General features: G+C 41.1%; 1 protein-coding gene across 1 annotated transcript in view; it reads left to right on the forward strand.

The window, feature by feature from the left end:
* Positions 1–3,425: 3,425 nt before the first annotated feature.
* LOC146822752 (uncharacterized) overlaps positions 3,426–23,884 on the forward strand; it is a 381,837-nt gene continuing 361,378 nt past the window's right edge. The window contains exon 1 of the mRNA XM_085606938.1: positions 3,426–3,675. Coding sequence (XP_085463064.1) covers positions 3,570–3,675 — 106 coding nt within the window. The 5' untranslated portion in view covers positions 3,426–3,569. The remainder of the gene's footprint in view (positions 3,676–23,884) is intronic.

Below are 23,884 nucleotides of genomic sequence, written 5' to 3' on the forward strand. Positions count from 1 at the left end.
CAGTAAAAACGTATGGCCTAGCTGCCATAGAAAAACAACTAATAAGTGTAATCACAAAGGAATTGGAAAATAACATTTTTTAGTTCAGTTTTTAATCAGGATTGTATTCCACATCAATGGGAGAGGATGTGGCATAACTGATAGAGTGTCCGGCCTTGAAGCTGGAGAACCGTGTTCGAGTTCAGCGTTGGCTCAACATCCTTTGATTGTGGCAAATCACTTTATCTGCCCGTGTTTAAAAATGAATGTGCCTGTCTATACTATAATGTAACTCATGTACATGTACAGCGCTTTGATACCGTCAGGTGGAGTTCGCGCTATATAAAACTACAAAAAAAAACTTGCTTACTTAAATTTCCGCGCTGTGTCTGCTAATGTGCACGTCCCTGTTTTGTTTACATATTTTGACAGCTACAAGGGGGAGTTGGCAGATGACTGAACGAACCCCACAACTACTAGTGGCCGTTCTCCAACTCTGAAAGCCTTGTTGGTACTTGGTAGCTGCAAAAAGTGTCTACGCTAGGTTCTGTAACTGTTGTGTTGTTTGGCTGAGGGGTACTGTCCAAGGAAGCAAGGAGCACACACTGAATGGCTTATGGATGCACATGCAAGGGCTGGTTCTTGAGATGGATCGTGTGTGTCTTCTCCCCAGGGCAAACTCTTGCTCTGGAGCCTGGCCCTCCGAAGTTGTGCTAGTATTTTCCAGGCTCTGATAGCGTTGCTCCCTTATACGCTGTTATATTATTTCCAATTGCAACAGTTTTACTCCTTCCTATTCAGCGATAAAGGTGATCGGTTAGAATTTCATTCTGCAAGGTGTTCTGATGAGGCTGGGTTTTACAAGTTTGCAGGGATTAAATGCAGTAATATATATCTTTTCCACGCTGTCCTCCTCTTCTACGGGTGTCTTCTGCATACACAAATACTCCCTCATTATACCTCTGTGGCCTGCTGCTCACGTGTCTCTCTCTTTCTCACACACTCTTGCTGATCCTCTGTCTAGAGTTCATTCACCACTTCGTACACAAACTACCTATCCCTCTCTATCTTCCTCTAACTCTATTTTCTGCGGCTCTGACCCCTGTTCACCATGCCACATAATTCCACTACACAAATACACTACACACCACACAGCACCACCCCACACAATCCCACAAATAACAATTCCAATCCAACCCAACCCACATAAGTCCACTCCACACCACTTGCATCCACAACACCCCAAACAAAAAACAGGGGTAAAAGATATTACCATTTACAATGCCAATAGCTCTAACTCTCGCAAATGCGAGACCTATTGCATTGCAAATGCTTGTTTCTTTAGCTTTCTCTTTTCTAGGGTCCCCTTTTGACCGCAAATGGTTTAAAAATACATGAGATAATTATTTTTTCAATAAATAAAATGGTAGCTCCGTAAAGATCTTTTGGTGCGAGAGAGTGGCGAAGGTGATTAAATTATATGTTTGACAGCACTTTTCACATTAAGAAAAGATTAGCTTTACTAAAATCAATAAGATTAACACCACCTCTGCGAAACAGAACTGGATTCTCATATTCTATACTGCCATTGTAAATACAGCCAATGACTCCAAAAAGTGCAGTGGTGCCACAATGGATGTTCCTTTAAAGTTAGTAGGGAATAGCCACTTTTTTTTACTTCTATTTATTAACACAAGATAGTATACCACATTATACATTTCCACATTATCATGTTGGTGGTTCGCATAGAGTGGATAATTGACAACCAATATCATAGTTCTTACAAAGATCCAAATGCAATTCTCTCTGTACCCAGGGTTTGAGTTACATTGTGTCCTCATGCGTCAGGGATAACCGCAGAGTATTACTTGGAACGACACATGGGCTTCCCGTGTACACATTCCATTTCCCTCAGATCCTTTGCCACTTCCTGAGGCAGCCCCTGCCCTCATACACCGACTTCTCTGCCACCATACACCTGTCCATGTCTCTCCTCCAGTCTCCAAGAGATGGCGTGGGCTTTGTCCCCCACAATTGTGCTATATTAAGTTTGGCTATCATCATGCCCAGGGTGACCCAGGCTTGTTCAACTCGTGAGAGGTCAGTGGCCTCCCAGACATTAAGGAGGCAAAATTTAGCTGATAGTGACATGGTCACCCCACAGATTCACTCATAGACGACACCAATGCTTCTCAGTAAGACTGAATATTTGAGCATCCGTGACTAGCCACTTTTGAAGCTGAAAAAAAACACTGTTTATTGTAGATTATATAAAGAGGCAAGCTCTTCCTTGATTACAAAATAAAAGTGTGAGCCTGAAATGTGTCCAATAGCATCGTTTCCTGCATGTAAAATAATTACGTTAGGGTGCAGGCAGGACATATTATGTAATGCTGGATACTGTTCCCCCATGTCACATGACTAACCACTTTACATTTACCTTTGCACACCCCATATCTGTTGCTAAGTTGAGCTCAACAGCACATTCCCCTGAACCAGTAGACCCAGAACTCTTATAGTCCCCAGACTTCAGAAGAACGGTGGTAAGTCATCCTCATAATGTGTATGTAGGCATGTTTGCGTAATGCTGTCCGACTATAGGGGTTGCTGAATGTCCATTTCTTATTGGCTGTGGCAGTGCATGCACTCGACCTATAAATGTAGCTCTGCTTTTGTGTGGTAGGGTTTTTATGATCATAAACTGGTGTTTGTATACAAATATAAAGTGCTTCTACGGTCATATATGATGTTGTAATAACAGTTGCATGATTGTGGTTGCGGTTGTGTTGTCCTGTGATGTTTGATGAATGAGCATCTGAATTAGGGTGGGCTGACTGAAAGATTGTAGGATGGTGGGAAATTGGTGCCGGATGTGCGTAATAATGTTCCATATTGTGCGGTGTGTTTTTCTTTACTTTGAGTGACCAAATATTGTCTGCTGGCGTGGGAGTTAAGGTTGATTAACTAAGGAGGGGTTGGACACGAGATTAAGGCAGCACCTCAACTAGGTAATTTCTTAACTTTTTTTTATTGTTGCAGCCAGTATAATCGTAATTATGAAACTTAACACCTTATCTCTATTTAAAATGCAGTTAAACAAAGTGTGTGTGCCTGTATGTGTGTGTGTGTGCGTGTGTGTGTCTTTCATTTAAAGAGGAAATCCTCTTTTATTATCTTTTACTATCATTCCTATTTTATTAAATAATCTTTAATGCTATCGGCCCGCTCGTTTTTCTCTGTAAAGTGACTAAGTGACTGGCACTCTGAATCTGATCTGAACTAAAGGAATAACTTTCAGGTTGATATTCACATTGTCACAAAAAAATCATTATTTTCAGTCATTAACACAGCAAAAGTCGTTGTAATAAGTACTAGAGCAGCCCAGCAACAGGTCCCCAACAAGATAGCAACGGAGGGCGAAGTCAACAGATAAGATCCCGACATGCATTTCACCTACCAGGAAACAGAGTTTAAACTTTGTGCTTCCCTTGAGCACTTGGTCCGCGCCTCTATCGTTTGCGGGGATGTAGTTTCAAGACGCCTTCGTTGTGTTCTCTTGTGTTAGATGTGCAGGTTGTGTTGGTGTCACTATGGCTCGTCACAACAGATTGCTCCTGACAATGATACTTCTCTCTACGGTTTCTTTTGCTTTCACTGTGATGTTCAGCGCCCTGGCGGCCACTCAACCCAAACAAGGTAAGCGGACTTTATTCCAATATTATGTGGCAGAGCAGCTTAATGTTGGTTTAGCTCAGTGCAGCGGTGATTGATGGGAGAGTGATACTATAGGAAATGTGAGTGGTTGTGATACATCATAAAATTACTGAACCCTGCAGTAATGGTAATTTTGAGTGCCCAGGTATTGCTGTGGAATTCCCACATAACACAGGCTGATGGCCTAAAAATTAGAGAAATGTCATCTTGTTTAAATTATGATTGCAGATTTGGAATTTAGGACGTGTTATGAAGCTTGCAGTCACCTATCCCTGCATTCCAAGTGCGCATTCTGCTAATCACATTTTCTTCTGTGTCTTACATTACGTTGTTGTTCTCAGTATAGAAAAATCTAAGTCAGTAGGATCTGTCTAGCACTAATTAGCGCAGCACTTGTCGTTTTTTGTAATCTTGGAAGTATTTGGATTTCCAACAAAATAGCCAATTTTAGGCATACCATGTTGTGACGTCTCGCTCTAAAAAGGTTCAAGGGAACTTTGTGGACAGCTACAAATCTTTTTGAGAGGGAGGATTTTATCGTCTGTGTAATGCCACCTGCAAGCCTTGTTTCATGGGGTCTTCAGGGCATGGCCCCCTTGCCAGGTATGATACTTCCTGTTTCTTGGGCTATGCCCAACTCTACTAACCTCAAAGAGTTTATGAAAACATGGACCCGAAGGAAGACTGAAAGGAACGGTGGTGGCTCAGGACTGTATAAAATTGAATCCTGGATTTGTAGGTATATTTTTCTTGCACAGTGTGAGTCTCTGTTGGTCATTTCAGTTCCTTGTCAAAGTTAAAGATTACCCTCGATCGAAATGGTGCTTTTTTTGCAGTGTTCACCGAACTAGGCATTGTTTGCTTTTTGACAGAGGCCTGGCAGCCACTCTGAAGTCTTTTGGTGTTTTGCCTTGTTTATCTCAGACAGTGGTTTACAGCACCAGTTCTTCAGTTTTAGTACTTCTTGAAATAATAACGATAACGCTAAAACACATAAATATTATTTAATAAGTCATTTCTTTGACACACAAACATTGAGAGAATGTTATACCATCTTGCGACCTCCTTTTACATATCAGTTCTTTAGCAAAGCATCTGTTAAATGCGCTCTGACGATAAAAAAGAGGATAGAAATGTGCCCACGTTAAGTCAAAAAAAGGGATAATCAGCTAACAAATGAGTAAAAACACTTTTTGCATTCATAGATTAAGAGAAATTTCGACAATCATGCAACTTTTGATCAACATGCAACACGTGGTGAAAATCTACTCCTTGACTCGAGATTTCATTACCCAATTTTCTCCTGAGCAACTTGTCTAAACATGGAGGCAAACCTTTTCCTCCGTCCAGCCCCAGTTCTATTTAACTGCTGGTTTCCGGTCTGGATCTCTTTTTCAGCATCTAGAACTTTATGTGGGCACGTTGTCCCTTGTCATGGGTATGATATGTTGCTAGCATGCTAAGAGATTCTGTCATTAATTTAGTTGTATTGTTCCAAAGATGGGCTTAGCTTCTGTCAAATTCCCGTGGACTGACCAGTGTTGCATATTTGTGAAAAGAAGGAGATTTAGAAATGATTCACCTATATCCGTGGTTACACCATTTGAACTGCTGAAGCATCTCTGATCAGGGCTGGCTTTAGGGCAGTGCGACGTGTGCGGCCGCACTGGGCGCTGACCTGTTGAGGGGGCGCCAACCTCAAGGGGGAGGAGGGGGTGCTGTGTTTAGCAATAATTTATGATTGGAGAGATGAGGGGCACTTATGCCCGGTGGTAGTGAGAGAATCCAAGGAGGCGGTCATGGGGTCTGGGGGTGCCAAAAATGATTGTTGCACCGGGCGCCACTAGTGCTAAAGCCGGCCCCATCTCTGATTTTGAACATTTATTCTAGTGTGTGACTAACATTCGGTGTTAGGATGCTGATTAGCCGGTTGAACTCAAGGCATCCATTTTTTTAAAACTGTTGATGCTTTATTTTGAGTGGGGACTCTAAATTCAAAGTTTAACCCTCCCATTACTAGGAGTTGCTGGGATAAGGTGTGCAGGTCGGTGCATTGTACCCAGATGTTTAGTATGTGACTACTGTGAAGTTTTTCTGTTAGCGTAGTGCACAGCTGTGTATTCACATAATGTGTGTGATATATTAGACATTTTAATGCAGTGGGATACTGATCCAGCGATAGGCCAGCACGAACACCTCACAAAAAATTCAATGGGCCCATATACACAATAGGATTTCCTGGCTGTTTCGCTAGGGGTCAAGTTTTGTAATTTCACTTCAATCTTTGATTAGTTAACTCACTTGTAAACTCAAATTATTTGAGTTATTGGTTCAATGTCTAACTAATCTTCACAGATCAACACTCTTCATTTGGTCGTTGGACCATTACTTGAGTAGTTGATGGTGATATGAGCAATTAACTAACGAATTTAGTGATCTTAGTGAAATAACCACAGACTCTGGGTAAGATTCAATGAATTTTATCTAAATCTCAGTCATAAATGAATGCTCATTAATACAAATTCACAGTGCAAACACCATCAATTTTTCATGGGAGAGAAAATTCATTTAGCAAATACATTCAATTCACAGACCCATTCAACAAATCGATGCATTAAGAGTGGATAGATTAAGAGACAAAAGGCATAATAAATCATACGTTTGCAAAAGTATGCAAATTTGAGACCGAATAATAATCATCCAATGGTGATAACGGAAAACCAACTCTCTGGCCAAAAAGGGCTGGTGTAGGTCTCCTGATTAAGAATAGGGAGGCAAAGACTATAAGACTGGTTCAGGGCAGGGCAATACTTAATTAAACTTCTCTACAGACCCGACACACCGGGGTGCATCCCTCACTTTCACTCTCTCCCTCCTCGATATTCTTCCGGAATCTTCAATCTAATCAGGTTGTCATTCAGGTATGAATCTTCCCAGTCTGTTCTCTCCTTTCCTCATCAGCAGCAGCTCTCGCCTCTCTCTTTCTCTCAGCAAAGTCGATCTCTCTACTCCTCTTCTTCTCGCGCTCACATTCTAAACTTAAGCCACTCTAGTTATAGATTTATTTCTGCATGTCCCACCCTCAAAAGTTACAAATCTTGATGAAATACAAACTCTGATTGGGCAGGGACAGGGGAATTGTCATTCATCTCATGCTGTCATATTTAATTTAATTTAATAATCATCTTTTGTCTAACAAACCCTTCCCCTTTAGCTCATTCATTATTCTGTCTTATTTCCTTTCTCGTATATTTAATGTTGCAAAACAAAATAACACTCTGAATGTAGCTCCACAGTTGAGAAGAGGTTTCACACGTTTGTCTGTCCTTGGCTCTTGGCAGCCTGTCAGCGACATGGTCAGCGGGTCACATCATGATTTTTCCGTGCATGCGCAGCTTGATTCCATTTCGTCGCCATCTTTTTCTCATGCATGTTACAACGGGCCCAATCGTACGCTATTAATAAAGGAATTATAAACAAATGTTAATTTCTTAAATATGTGATTTTCACTGTTCACCACCCGCTTCTACTCTATCCTATGTTATTATCTCTTTTGTTAAGCAAAAGCATTAGCAGCAATAGCTCTCTTTAAATGTAGGCAAGCATATGCCGGGCATGTGGTGCCTCAAGACATAATGGTAGTAATTCTTGCGCATGCATGAGAGTTTTTCCCTCTCAAAACCTGGTTAGTCACGTTACTATCTATGTACTTCTAATTCACACATGCGCAAAAGCATTTTCCTGTTTGAAGCGAGTTTTAGTCGTGTAGCATTTTATTTTCATTAATTAAGCATGTGTAAAACTCTTTTCCCATATGTAAATGCTGTGGGTGTGTATTAATTTCGTTTTCTATACTATTTCTAATAATTAGTACTGTTAATGAGGGATTGCTCTGAACAAGTTTTGTTTTCTTGAATCCTTGCTCCATCAAACACCATACCCCCTATCTTAGCCCTACAAACATCAAAACTATGCCTAAAAATATATTACTTCTCAGTTTCCATCAGAAATGGCTTTATTATTTGGCATCAGACTAAATTGACACCAAGTGACCCTAACATTTTCAGGTATTTCTGAAAACTAAAAATCTCCCAGAAACCTGGTTGATGTGGCTTATGTGGGTCCCAACACATTTTCTGACCTCTGTTCCCACGAAGGATGTCTGATGTATATGGCCTAGGGTCTGCCACCACCCAGAAACCAAAAACACCTCAGGTATTTCTGAAAGCTAGGGACCATTGGAATTTCAGAGTGACACGGTGATCTTTTCTTACCTTGAGTGTCCTACAAAGTTCAAAGCTATGCCTAAAAAGCGGAGTGAGGTGTGATATGTTTTAATGGGATCTGACTGATCCTGAACTCAAATATGGCAGAAACTCACAGCCCCCAAAATACTTTTTGGAAACAAACTTAGAAGCCCTTTTCTTAGCCGTGTGTTGCGCTTTTCGAATGTGGTCTACAATTAGTAGGATTCTCTCCATGCTGGGGATGGCAGGCCAAAAATACAGCAGCCATAGCTCTGGCAATTGAGAGTAAAGTTTGCTTTTTTTTGTATAAAGTGGGATTGCCTGAGGAGGAAACAATGCTGGGCTCAATACAAGCTACATCACCCTGAACTTCAATGGGTATGTTGTTTTCAGAAATGTCTGGCATGGATAGGTTTCCTTAGGTGCCAGGCAGCTCTGGCCATAAAAAGGAAGTTATCCATTCCCAACAATGCCCTGTTTCAAAATAACTTTAATGTCCTTTCTATCATCACCTTTATTTCCTTGGGCCTTAGGGGATACCATTTTTATCAGGAGTTGCAAGAGAATGCTCAGTGGGAGGACATTGCTTCAATTTTGCCTTGGAGGGGTTAAGGTAACATCATAACACACAAGGTTGAAGGCTGAGCGGTTTAAGACTGTTTGAGGATCTCCTACAGGACGGTTTTGTCTTGAGTATGAATGACAGTATGAATGCGATAGTATGATAGGAGAGAATGTAGGTGTTTAGTTTGAGTATGGGGTTACCTTTGTATTTGATGTTTGTTATCTTAACTTAAAAAATGAAATTTATCATATTGTGGACAAGGTCATTTATAAATTGACAATCTTCCTTGTACTTGTGCAACAATGATGTGCAATTGTAAATAATGTGTTTTATTAATATGTAATTGCAGTGAATGTTGATATATATTTTTCATATTGATAACATTTCTTAAAAAACAAGTATGTATATATAAAAAAAAGCAAAATAATAAAATGCATACTTTTGAAAGGAATTGTTGCATGTCACATTGTAGGTGGGGACTGATCTAGGCAACGAGCCATTGGAGGCCACAGCTAAAATAATATAGGTCGGATAAGAGGTTTTGTTTCAGTATTGAGTATTTTCCCCTCCTTTTGGATCTAAAATTATATAGGGGGTACCTTGTTTTCTATTGTGATCTTTACTGATCTATTCAGTCATACTACGACCTCACAGCCAGTAGGTGTGGCAAAAGTAGTCTGTTTTTGTCTTCTCTTTTTTCTTTTCTTTTGCTTTCTTATCACTCTATTGGCTTGGTTTGCTTTTTATAATTTGACACACGTATAATTCTGGTTGTTCAATGTGTCTTTGGTGTGGAAAATTTTGGATCAGATCATGGAAGGTCTTAAGACCTTTGGTTTTTCGGATGAGGACTTTTCAGCACTCATTGGCCAAATAGCTGGTACCAACACATGTTTAAGTGCCCCAATGAGTGATAACACGGAATGGACAAAACAACTTAATTTGAAGAAAAAATCAAAGAGGATGGAGTCTCATGCTCACTTTATGCTAGAATATCTAAAAGTGGGATTGATACCATCAGGATTGAGGATCAGAAATATACCAGTCTTGTTTGTGGAGGTACGGAAATTCCTTGTGCGATGGTCCCAGGTTGCGAACCGTTGCTCCAGGGATTGGATGATCCTGATAGTACAAACAGTAAGAGAAATGATAGTGATCCTCAATCAAGAGATATCAGACCTGGAAGCCAAAATTAAGGCTAGTACAGCCCTCAATGAGGCAAAAAACAAATTACTGACCATTAGCCAAGAGATTCAGGACTATCTGATAAAGAAAAAGACGGACAAACCAAAAAGGATGTTAGGTGGTTTACACAAGAAAAGGTATACCCTTATCTCTGTAGTAATTTTTATCAGGAAGGACAGCAGGAAGGAGGCCAATACAATCAACGGCCCAACAAAAGGAATACAACTTTGACTTTCTCTGATACTAACTCATCGGATTCTGATTACGATGGGTCAGGAATGAGTGAAGAACCGATGTTTAATTCCAGAAATCACAGAGGCCAGCAAACTGACCAATATCACCAACAAGGACAGTCCCCTCTTTTACAGAGCGGCAGGGGCAGAGGTCATACCAAATTTGTGAGACAGGAAAGGAATTATTACCACCAGATGGAGCCACCACATCCACAGCCCTATATGCGGACACGCAATCAGCAATATTGGAAAACATAGTCAACTGTACCAGTAATGCAGAAACTATCCCCATTTACAATCTCTCTGGTAACAAATTTTCATCAGTGGAGACTAGTCTCCTTAGCAGGGCCTGTCTTTTGTTCCTAGCACACAATATGATCAGTTCAAACTTAATAAAGACATGTTTTGCTTCTTTCGGAAAATCAGATTGAAAAAGTACATGTCACAAAATATACCATGTGAGGAAGACACTAATTATTCAGGATGCAAACCACCTTCCAAATTTACACCTTCATTGGAAAGGATAGGCCCAGAGGTGGCCATCTTTGAAAAATCTGTAATCCAAGAGCTTCAAAAAGTTACAAAATTTGTTCTGAAAGTGACCCCTAATCTGACCGCATTAGAAAGATCGGCCTTGAATACGCTGCAAGATAACCCTAACATCACCATCAAACCGTGTGATAAAGCTGGCGGCATAGTGGTGATTAACACAGAGCAGTATACCAAGAAAATAGACTCCATGCTGCAAGTCCCAGAACACTATCAGAGTTCCAACAGAACAGCATTAGTAAACCTAAAAACTCAAATACATAGTATCACTTCGAAAGCTTTGATGGATGGCTATATCTGTCAGAAAGAATTTGACTTTCTCAACAATAGTAATGCTGTGACACCTGCGATATATGGAGTTCCTAAAACTCATAAGAACATAGTAGATCCACCGCTTAGGCCAATTGTATCATCTATTAATTCGTATACGGAACCACTCTCTAAATATGTGGACGCTTTTTTATGTCCTCTTACCACACAATATGCAACATACATAAGAGACACGGGACACATGATAGCTACCATCGGGCACAAACCCTTCAATCCAGATTGCCAGCTGCTTGTGACTCTAGATATAGAGTCGTTATACACCAACATACCCCAGGACCTGGCCTTAGAATTTGTGGCAGCTCTTTTGGTCAGAGTACCTGGGGACAGACCAGATAGCTTTATCTTAGAGTGCATTGATGTCGTTTTACATCACAACTATTTTGAGTTCAAGGATTCTGTATACCAACAAATCAAAGGGACCAGCATGGGGGCATCTTGTGCCCCTAGTGTAGCGAATATCTTTAAGGGGGTATAGGAACGTAAACATATTTTTAACGAGATAGCCCCATACTATGAAAATTTAGATACCTGGCATAGATTTATAGATGGCATTTTTTTCATCTGGTCAGGTGAAGAATTGAAGCTTTTGAAGTTCATTGAGTGGCTCAATTTGAGTGACAATAATCTTAGGTTCACGGCTAAATATTCAGCAGACATGGTTGAGTTCCTTGATATATGGATCATGGGAAGAGAAGGCAAGATAGAGGTTAGCATGCATAGGAAACCTGTAGCTAAACACACTATTCTGAGACACAGTAACTTTCATCCCCCTTGCCAATAAAGACTCTATCCTCTTTGGGGAGTTCTTAAGAATAAGGCGGAACTGTACCAATATAAGAGAATATATGGAATATGCAGAACAACTTCAAGCACGTCTTCTTAGAGGATATCCCAAAAGGCTAGTGCACCAATCTATGAAACATGCTAAGTATTACAGCAGGGATGCTCTCATCACAGGGAAAACAAAACAACCTACGGACGAACTAGTATGTGTTGTTAATCACTCCAATTTGAATCACAAGATCAGAGGGATCCTGGACAAAAATTGGAGGATTCTTAATGTGAATGAGGAGGATGTCCAACTTTAGAAACCCATGTTGGCATACAGAAGGAACCCTAGTCTCAAAGACAAATTAGTGCATAGTAGGGGGAGGCCAAAAGAAAAAAGAGAACAAATGACCATTGATAGGTTACCTCCCATCCTGGGGAACCACAGATGTGGCGACTGCCACGCCTGTGATTTAGCTGTCACCACCCAACTATGGACCTATGTAAACAAAACGGGCAAGCTGAAAAGCATGATGAACTGCAGAACTACGAATATAATCTACCTAATCCTTTGCCCTTGCAGCTTAGGATATATAGGTGAAACAGGCAGGGAATTTCACATACGTTTCTCTGAACATGAGTCAGCTATCAGGATGGCAAAACTACAGGCCCCCATGGTCATACATTGTATAGAACACAACCACAGAGAGAATGAGCTTAAATGGCTCATCCTAGAACGTGTCAGACACAAACCGGGTGGTGACATAGAGAAGATTAGGAAAGATAGAGAAACTTATTGGATTTTCATGTTGGACACAATACGACATGGGCTTAACGAGGAAAACATTTGAATAGTTACCTAAAGATCTTTGGACATGTAATAAGAGACTGTTATCTTCATATCCAAATGTTACTTTTGGAATCTTTTCTCTGGAGTGACTATTTATTCAGTCTATCCTACTAGGAGCCAGGGTATTAAGACAAGGCTCTTCACTTAGTTGTTATGGGTATCATATAAGACACTATGATATGCACCGCCCATATATGTATGGGAAAATCTGCTTGGGAAGGTAATAACTCTGACACTCAACAAATTGTATACCCTCACTTATCCAGCAATAATAGGATGGTTGACAATAAGGTTGATTGCCTTGACGGCTAGCCCCATATGGGTATTAGTATTAGAAGGTACTGTAGAAGTTACTGTGAATAACAACTAGCAGCGTGATGGTAATATAGGACTCACTTAGGCAGCAAGTACTGATCAAAACATATATTAATCCAAGATGTTTGCCACACGTATCGCACCTGTTGAACGATAGGAGATCTGAACACATATCCTTTGCATACATCTAGAGTACTGATTTTTATTATTTTTTATTTTCTTTGTGTAGAGGGCGAAAATATATGAAGTATCAAACATATAGGCTAATATGGAGAGGCACTCGGGCTGATTGGCGTGGATAAGTACATCTTTATCTCAAAAACGATTGGAATGGTAATATTTATATCCATTCCATCATGGCACCCATGCTTATGGCTCTGGGACCTCAAAAAACATGCCCGACTTAGCGTGCACGCCTATTCACACTGATGCGTCCTATCACAAGATATGTCACATTTGGCGCTCAATGCAGTCTCTATAAACAAGGAAGGGAACTTTATACTTCCGGTATCTGCGTAACATTATTAATTATATATATATTAATTTATAGACCACCAGGGCCTAGAAACCATTTTATTGAACCGATTGCTACCACAATGGAGAGTTGTATGGAATATGCCAACTTTTCCATACTTGGGGACCTCAACTTTCGCTTAGAGTCTACTGAAAGTTGTGCCACAAATAAATTTGTTGACGTGCTAAAAAGTTTAGACTTTAAGCAAATCATTACAGAGTCCACCCACAAAGGGAATCACACATTAGACGGTATTTTTACAGACCACCCGCAACTGAAATTTAGGAACACACTGCCTCTGGACTGATCACAAGGCTATATTCTTTGATTTATTACTTACGGAATCAGTCGTCAGAGAACAGAGGAAAAACAAGGCAGGGGTAGTACGACTCTGGAGTCAAATAAATACCCCTGACTTAGAAATTGCCCTAAGAGCCGCAACTAGATGTTGACCCAGACTCAGCAGCTCGTAATGTTACTAGTTGGATCAGTCAAGTTGCGCAGAAGCTAGCACCCGAAACCCACAAACAGCAATAGAGCACCTTCAGCCCCATAGTACTCCGTCGAGCTAAAAGAGCTAAAGAGAAAGTGTAGAGCGAAGGAACGAATATGGAGGAAAGATTACTCTGATAATGCAAAACACAGTACAATGAGGCACTAGTAATATACAAAGATGCAATAGACTCAGCAACATCTAGCTTCTGTACGGAGAAAGTTAAGGACTCTAAGAACTCAGCCAGAGAGCTTTTTAAGACTGTTTCTGCTCTATCCAATTTCGACAACATCAAACAGCTAAACTCCACTAGTCAGTTATGCGATAAACTAGCAGACTTTTTTCGCGATAAAGTATTCAAAGTCTATGATGAGTTCTCTAACAGCAAAATAGGGACAAAATCATGCCAACCTCACCACGACAATGAGAACACGTAGGTCTTCCTACACGAATTCAATACTCTAACAGTAGACAGAGTGGAGAAGCTAATACTGGCGACAAAGTCGGGTTCCCCCTTGGACCCCTGCCCTGCCATGGTCTTTCACAAGGCAGCCAGTATAATCGCTAACAAACTAACACCTCTTCTTAATAACATTCTGCTCGCTGGGCATTTTCCTGACACCTGGAAAAAGTCTTTAGTCAGACCCATTCTGAAGAAGCCAACCCTGGACCCTATCGAGGTTAGCAGCTATCGGCCAATCTCATGCCTACCATTCCCCTCAAAAGTGTTGGAAAAAGCCCTCAATGAAGAACTACTATCCTTCATAGAGGTAAATGATAAACTTGAGTCAGCGCAACATGGTTTCCGTCCCTGTCACAGCACAGAATCCGCGCTGATCGCTGCTGCAGAGGGCATACGTATCAAGCTTGATGGGGGGTGGGGGGGGGAGGCATTATTGGTTCTGCTCAACCTATCGGCCGCGTTTGAGTCGGTCGATCACCATACTCTCATCCAGTGCCTGGCCGAAATAGGAGTTGTAAACAAAGCCTCAGACATTCTCCGATCATACCTAACTTGTAGAGAGCAATCCATTAAGATGGATGAACATAAGTCGCGCCATTATGCCCTGCCCTGTGGTGTCCCCCAGGGATCATCACTTTCCCCTACCCTATTCAATGTTTACGTCACACCACTAACCAAACTCATATGCTCCCATGGTTTTAAAGTTGTATGTTATGCCAATGACACAAAAATAATCGTCTCTTTAACATCCAAACCTGAGGAAGTTGCACTTAATTTTAATAATTGGATGAGTCACGTTATTACCTAGATGTCGGACAATTCTTCAAAATTGAATACCGGAAAGAAAGTAGTGGTCATGTTTGGAAATTACACTTCCATTTGGAACTCTACCTGGTGGCCGGAAGTAGCAGGGTCCTGCCCTTTGCCTGTCAAGCAAGTAAAACATCTTGGGGTCAAAATAGATGACCAGCTCTTTCTATCTGACCAAGTAAATAATACTACTTTTGCATGCTTTAACACTTTGAAGGTTCTTCGTAATATTTTACCTTTTATCCCCATGGCCCTCAGAAACACAGTCATCACTGCCTTTAGTACTTTCCAAGATTGATTATTGTAATGCCCTCTATTTAGGAGCAAAAAGAAGTGTAATACGCACATTGCAGATTTTACAGAATGCGGCGGCTCGCATACTCCTCAAAATTAAAAAAATTCTGCCCCATAAGCCAAGCTAACCGAGACCTGCACTGGCTACCAGTCCAGGCAAAGATTAATTTTAAATCCCTGTGCATCTTGCATAAGACCATGCACGGGACTGGGTCAGCCTACCTTAATCAACACATCATGCGTTACACCCCACAGCGAGAGCTTAGATCAGCATCAGCCTCTCTGTTGGTGGTCCCAAGGATCAGGACGTTAAAGTGGGGTGGCAGAAGTTTCCTGCACCAGGCACCTAAACTATGGAATACGATTCCCATCAGTCTCAGAAAGCAAAGCAATTTGCTACTGTTCAGAAAGGCTTTGAAAACAAGGCTATTCACTCATACACCTTAGCCGTTTGCGACGGTCCATGCAGTTTGACGACAGCTAGCGCTAAGATGCCACAGCAAACATGCGCTCTACAAAAACTCTAATTTCATTTCAACATGGTGAGAGAGCGGGCTGGATACTAGAGGACTTGTCGAGTCTGCGACGTATGTACAACTGCGGTAAGATTAGGACGGAGCCCCCCTTTTCTCTAGCCTCTGGCTTCCAGCAGGGGCAGTTGAAGAGAATTGTACTCTTGCAGGCTATTGTGTTACAGGATGATTAATACGGTTAGCCGCACATTGCAGAAGCTAGTAATATCTGTGCTACCATCTATTTATTTACGGGCGACTTACGTCTCTCGGTCTGTTCTAATTCACCATGTAGAGAGAAAGGTCGTACTTAGTGATAATACCGCTGTGTTGAATCCGCAAAAAAACGTCCGCTAGGCGTTGTAAGTATTGTCAGAATTTCTTAAACTTTTTTTGCAACACTGGCAGCACTTCCGGCTATGTACTTACTGATTAGATGGCAATGACGATTACGTGATCGGACTGGGATATTTTAAGTAGGCTGCAGCAGCGTGCAAGCAGTCATGGTCAGACCAAAAAAAGGGAAATTGGAGAACTTTGTGACGTAGATGTCCTAATTGTAGCAACAATATTATATATAAACAAAGCAGGCGTACCATAAGTATAAGATACATATAATAAGTTTTGTCTTTTTATCTGCACTTTCAGGTACATATATTTTCATAAATAAGACATTAAAAAAAAGAGACACAATATACATATATATGTTTTCAGCCACAGCCCTGAACTGGAACTTACAGATGGTAGAATCGGCCGCATATGAGTTAGATGTAGTGTTCACACTGAGATAGAATCCTAACAGTGCGATGACTGCTCTCTAACAGAAATATCAGAAGACCGGTGGATATTAATACCATCAGTGTGTCCTCGAGGCCTCATTCATCTCTTAATAATGAGCTATCCGAAATCCCAGCATAAATTTTGCAGTGATTACAATTAGGTATAATATAATTTTGGATATAAAACAATTTTGCATTTCTATACCTCTATGTCTTCCTTACTAGAGGTTACACATCTCTCTCCAATGACTAGCACACTTTAAGGCTCTGTAGGTTGATGTTGAAAGCAGCTTTCTTACCATAAACTTCAGCTTCACTATCTCATCTTATCTACGATTTATTTGGAGGTTTTTGCACCAAACGTTTTCACTCTTATTGGAATTTAAGGTAACAGTGGCTATTGGCACTATGGGCTTGCATGTAGGGTGCTCTCATCATAGCATGCTCGTTTGACATGTTAAGAGACACTACTGGCAATCTATTTGGGTCGCATAAGAATGACGATTCTCCAATTATTATGCAGAGAGAATCTTGATTTCATTAAAGACAAACGGAGGCTAACATTATGCAAATACTTTTATTTGCTGCCCAAACATGCAGCCCTTTAAAGAATGTAACTACATCATAATAAGTAGAACATTGGTAACATGACAAATAGACTGTGCAGGCTCCCATCTTCCTCGTGGGCTGCGATGACACAGCTGTACAACTTGAAATTCCAGTAAATCCAGTTAATCTTTAACATTGTTATCTGAGAAGAAAGACAACACTGTATAGTGAAATGTATAAAGACCATTAGTAGTAATGTACAGTAATGTATAATAATAATAACACATTAAAGCATAAACATTACTGAACCCAGACCTCTCGGGGAGAGGAGGGTGGGATAATGTTAGCCTCCGTTTGTCTTTAATGAAATCAAGATTCTCTCTGCATAATAATTGGAGAATCGTCATTTCATTACAAGACCGGAGGCTACCATTATGCATGTTTAAAGCCATGTAAAGCTACACTGCTAACATGCTCTATTGGTCTCAAGTAAAACTTGGAGAAAGTACTTGCGTTATACCAGTCTGCTATTTTAAGTATTTCGGGGAGAGATCCTCCTGCCTAAAATACTTTGCTAGCCATTGCACCTCTAGAAGAGTGAGCTCCAAATCTAGAGAGGTCCACTCCAGCCTCATGCATAATCAAACGGATCCATCTGGCTAGGGTCGCTGAGGAAACAGGTCTAAAAGGTCTGACATACGATAAAAGAAGTTGATCACAACCAACAGGTCTAAAAGTTGAAATCTTATTTTCATAGCACTTCACACAATTCACAACACATAGTTTTTCACATTCATGAAAGGTAGGATTGAAGATAGACTCTGACATTGTTTTCGCTCTTTTCCAGATGTCGAAATGGACGCCTTCGCATGAGTAAAATCTATTAGGAAGTTCTAGTGCTCTAATGTCTGATACCCTTCTAAAGGAGATCAGACACAGGAGAGTCGCCGGTTTCATTGAGATTCTTTTAAGGGAGAGTGAGTCGTTGCCAGGCCAAGAAAGGAAGAGATTAAAAATAAGGTTAACCTCCCAAAGGGATTCGTAACGGGCTTTGGGAGGTCTCCTTAGTCTAATACCCTTCATAACTCTTTTGATAAGGGAATTGCTACCAATAGCAAGGTTATTAATGAGAGTTTGGCCTGAAGAAACTGCTGATCTGTAGCAATTGATGGGTCTAAAGGAAAGACCAGACTCAAAGAGATGAGCAAGATAGTTAGCTGCCTGTTGCAGAGGGCAGTGAATGGGATCCAGATCCCTTTCCAAGCACCAACAGGACCATTTTCTCCAAACACCCTTGTATCTTTTCCTAGTTCCTGGTGCCCATGAGTCTTCCAATAAGCTTTTAGCTTCTCCCGAAAGGTCAGAATATCTGCCTGAATTCCTGATATCCTCCAGGCAAGAAGGTTCATCTTCCCTTCTAAGACTAAAGGGTGTTCTTCTCCGTCTGGACTCTGGAGTAGGCCTAAGGATGATGGGATCAGCCGTGGAAAGTCCACTGCTAACTCCATTAGCCCGGGAAACCAAGCCTGGGATTTCCAAAAGGGAGTTATTAGAATGATGGAGCACGGCTCGAGTCTCACCTTCCACAGTAATCTCTGAATTATTGAGAAGGGGGGAAAGGCGTAACTCTTGATCCCTTCCCAAGGCTGGAGGAATGCATCCACTCCCGACGCATTCGGGTCTGGTCTCCAACTGAAATAACCCTGGACTTGATGAGTTAATCTGCTGGCAAAAAGGTCTACTTGGATCGGGCCCCAAAGCTCCTGGATCAGAGAAAAGGTCTGAGGATTCAATTTCCAGTCGCTGAAATCGTGAAGAAAATGAGAATTTCAGTCTGCTCTCAGATTCTGGGTTCCTGGAATTAATTCTCCTCTGAGGGTGATCTTTTGATTCCAACAAAAATACCAAATTCGCTTGGCAATGTCTGAGAGGTTTTTGGATTTCGCGCCCCCAAGGCGATTTATATAAGAAATAGCTGAGAAGTTGTCTAGTCAGATTAGGGTATTTGAGTTCTTTAGAAGCTCTTTGAAGCTCATAAGTGCATTCAAAGCTGCTAGCATCTCCAGACAGTTTATAAGAAGGGATTGGTCTTGTAAGGACCACCTCCCCCCGGTCTCTAGATTGTTTAGGCAAGCGCCCCAGCTGTGGTTGCCCGCATCTGATTCGAAGGTGAAATCTGGAACATTCCCGAAACTAGCTTTCCCGTTCCAGGCTTGGAGATTGTTCAAACACCAATGAAGATCCTCTCAAGCATCTTCCGAGAGCGGGAGAGAGTCTTCGTACCAGAGGCCTTTCCTCAGGCCCAGTGTTTTTAATCTTTGCAAACCTCTGTAGTGAAGAGGACCCGGTGAAATGGCCTGAATAGAGGAGGAGAGAAGACCTAGGACTCTGGCTAGATCTTTCAGGTGAATACATTCTTTGGAAAGGATAAGAGAAACATTTTTTTTATTTTGGTAACCTTCTTGTGGGGAAGGATTAAGTTGGAAAGATTAGTGTTTACTTCGAAACCCAGAAATTCTATTTCCTGTGTAGGTGTCAGAATAGATTTTTCCATATTTATGATGAAGCCCAAGTCTCGGAGAAGGTCCATGGTCATTTGTAAATGATTCATAATTTCTAACTTGTCTTGAGACATGATGAGGATATCGTCTAGGTATATTATCAGACGAATCCCTCTCTCTCTCTGAGGTAACTGACCACTGGTCGTAGGACCTTAATGAAACAACAGGGAGCTGACGACAGGCCGAAGGGAAGACATTGGAACTGATAAAGAGTTCCTTTCCAAGTAAACAGAAGGTACTTACGACAATCCTTGTGCATTAGTATCGTAAAGTAAGCATCTTTGAGATCTAGTTTTACCAGCCAATCTTTGGTTTGTAAAATGTCCCTCAAAAGATGGATACCCTCCATCTTGAAGTGTCTGCAAGTTAAAAATTTGTTTAAATACTTTAGGTTTATAATGGGTCGCCAAACCTTGTCCTTTTTGACAAAAAAAATAGTGCTTAAGAAACTCTTTGGAATCTCTGATATAGGGATTTTTATAATAGCGCCTTTGTCTAACATTTGTGATATTTCCAGTTCTATTAGTTTTGAGTTTTCCTTGTCTAGAGTAATCTCGTTTGGGATCTTTTCTTGGAAGGGTTCTTCCCAAAAGTCTATCTTGAAGCCCTGTACCGTTTCTAGGACCCACGGGTCTTGGGTGATACGTAGCCAATTGTGTGCGAAATGTTTTAGTCTCCCTGCCACCCTGGGGGAAAGGGAGGGTATTGAGCTTACCTTGATAAGATTGGTTGGAGGATCTTGATCTGCCGCCACGGGCTCTTGAACCCCTTCCTCTCTGGGGGTAGAAGTTTCAGCGGAAACCCCTATAAGGGCGTAAGCCTCTTTCTTCTTGTGGGTAAAATTGGGACCTGAAGTAGCAACGGCTGACAGGTTGTCCCCTCCTGTCAGCCCTTCCAAAAAGTGGTCGTCCACCAAAAACTCTTCTCATGTTGGATTGTGCCTTGCTGAAGGCATTGAAGGTGGACACGTACTTGCCCAAGGACTTTACGAAATTATCGCCGAGCAAAAGGCCTTTAGCGTCGCACAGATCTTCTCTGGTAGAAAGGTCTGCCAGTTTCGGGTTCATTTTAAGGAGGACTGCCTTCCTCCGCTCGGTAATGAGATTGGCGTTGGCAGGAAAACAGACAGAACATACTCGTAGGAGTTCAATATCGACCTGGGTGTTATTAGATCCCGCTTCTTCGGTCATGTCAAGTGTTCTGGATAACGGTCCCAGAACATCAAGAAGTTTATCTTGACATTGTTTGAGGCATTAATCGATCCCTTTTCTTGGATCCTTCCCCGATTTAAATAAGAAGGTGATCAATTCAGGGTCGAGATTAGGTGTGTTACAGATCTTGTCCTCCGAAGAGGGTTGAGGGAATTCATTGCGCAATAAATTGCGAGTGTCTCTGTCCAGGGGCTTCCTGACCCACTGGGAAAGGTACTTACTCACATGGACCATAGGTGCTGCGGGGGTGGCAAATGGTAGTGGGATTGAACGTTTTCCCGCCGAAGGTTTTTTTGACTAGGTGAAGTTGAGGGATGACTTAGGTCCTCGTCAAGATCCTCAGGGGTATCTTGGGGATCAAAAATAAACTCATCATCATAGTCTTGATTTAGCTGTAAGGAATCATCACTTAAGTCATAATCATTTGTACCGTATAGGATACCATCATCTCTAATGCCGCTAAGGGCACCCCTTCTCTCTGTCCCAGCGAGCTGGGATCTTTCTATTGTGCTGCTACGAGCACCAGAATCTCTTGTAGCGCGAGGGCTACCCATCTGTAATGCATTGGTGAATGCTTCCTTCAAATGTTTGCTTTTTTGGGGTACTTTGCCCCTTTTTTTTAGGCCCAGTGGTAGAGGGTGAGTTCCCATCGGAGAGGGAAAAATAGATTTCCTTAGGAGGGGGCAGCCTCTTCCTCTTAAGTAATGCAGCGTCAACTGCTTCTCTCACAGAAGATTTAAGTTCTTCACTAATTAGTCTCTTCAGACTATCCCCCATAGGCTCCTTAGGGGACTGGAGTGGGGTATTAGGCTCAACATCCATGACAGTATGTAAATATAAATTCTCAGTAGTAATTAGCCTTGTTAAGTCTTACTCACGGTTGTGCTGGGTAAGCACTGCAATCAATTGACGGGCCTGGTAAAGATTATATTCCTTGAAGAATAAATGCGGTTTGTAGCGTGAGAGAAAAGCCAGCAGATGGCGATCTTCTGTATGTTATAATAATTTGGCAAGAGAACTAAGCAAAAAGACTCCGGCTCCGTTTTGGTCACCGTTACGTGTTCGAGAGAAGAGTAACTATGGTGATCTGACGTGGAGCCGGAGGGAATGAAACAGACTTCATGCTGCTGTGTGTATTGTCGTGTCCCCTAGCAGGTTGCTAGGGAACGCGTAACTCAAGGGACGCAAGCTCATGTCCCGTTTCCTCAAGTATTTATAGAAAAAAATATTGCGTCTATGGTCACGATTACAAACCGCTTAAGGTGGGCCAAATTAAGTAATTATTTCAATGTAAAAAATAAATAAAAATACCAGCAGCAACAAAGGGAATCAAGAGTGCACGAGGTCGTGATTTAAATACTTACCCAGCCATAAACGATCGCAAAGCGATCGCAAGGCAAAAGAAAGCCATTCCCCGCCATAAATTGGACAGGGGAGATGGCCACCAAATTAAACCTAGAAGGAAAGACCAAATTAAATGTGGAGGAAAGGCATGTGTTTTAAAATGCCAAACAATTTGTCAAAAATAATTCAAAAGACGTAGTGAGTATCATTACAACATGTTATAAGTTCTATCATACAGTATATAAGCGAATTATACCATATTGTTATAAATAACGCTTATAATAGTGGAGTAACAAAAGGTATACTTAGCTGTGTCAGAGCAGCGAACAAAAGAGGAAGATGGGAGCCTGCACACACTACTGGCAATCTATTTGGGTCGCATAAGAATTGGATATTTGTTCTAACACAGATGTGTAAAATAATAGCCTTATCAGTCCCCATAGCCTCATGACCAGTGATAGAAAATTGACATTGTTATTTTACAGATAACCCCACGCCCACTCCATGTGAGATTTACATGACTCTACTTTTGGTCCTGATGTAGGTGGCATAGTAGATGGTCCACTGAAACGTGCGTAGACTAGCAACATACGAATGGGGATCCCTCTCAGAGACACTCATAAAGGAATAATCTGATTGGATACGAATGTATAATAGAAAATAACCTGATTAGTCTTGGACAACAGGTTCTACAGAAAAGCTCCTTGAGGATCTCCTACAGGACAGTTTTGTCTTGAGTATGAATGACAGTATGAATGCGATGGTATGATAGAAGAAAATGTAGGTGTGTAGTTTGAGTGTGGGTTACCTTTGTATTAGATGTGTGTTATCTGAACTTAAAAAATTAAATTTATCATATTGTGGACAAGGTCAATTATAAATGGACAATCTTCCTTGTACTTGTGCAACAATGATGTGCAATTGTAAATAATGTGTTTTATTAATAAGTAATTGCAGTGAATTTTGATATATATTTTTCATATTGATAAAAGTTCTTAAAAAACAAGTATGTATATATAAAAAAAGAAAAATAATAAAATGCATATTTTTTAAATGAATTGTTGCATGTCACATTGTAGGTGGGGACTGATCTAGGCAATGGGCCATTGGAGGCCACAGCTAAAACAATATAGGTCGGATAAGAGGTTTTGTTTCAGTATTGAGTATTTCCCCCTCCTCTTGGACCTAAAATTATATAGGGGTACCTTGTTTTCTATTGCGGTTGAAGACTGTCACCGGAACCCAGAAATATTACTATAGGACCATATTGCACATTATCTCTTTCATTCAAAAGTACATCAAATAACTGCCACTGACTGGAGTTTGAATGTTTAGGTTTTGTTTTGCCTTCACAAATAAATTGTTGATAAAAAAAATGCACAGTGGTGAGGGCCTGTAGATTTCGGTGAATCTGTTTGTGCAATGGTTACAAAATAATTATGAGTTACAGCATTTGCACCAAATTTAGCATTTTGCTGTTTGACCAATCTGTATAAAAAGTTTCCCAAAAACGTAAATCTGACTTAGGTTCGGCATGTCTGTTTCTTATGGACCTGGAGAAGGAGGTAAAAAGTAAAGCAGGGGGGTCACAAAATTAGCATTTCCTTTTTTAACTGCAG

The sequence above is a fragment of the Triturus cristatus genome, chromosome 5_2 (genome assembly GCF_964204655.1).
Source record: "Triturus cristatus chromosome 5_2, aTriCri1.1, whole genome shotgun sequence".
Taxonomy (NCBI): domain Eukaryota; kingdom Metazoa; phylum Chordata; class Amphibia; order Caudata; family Salamandridae; genus Triturus; species Triturus cristatus.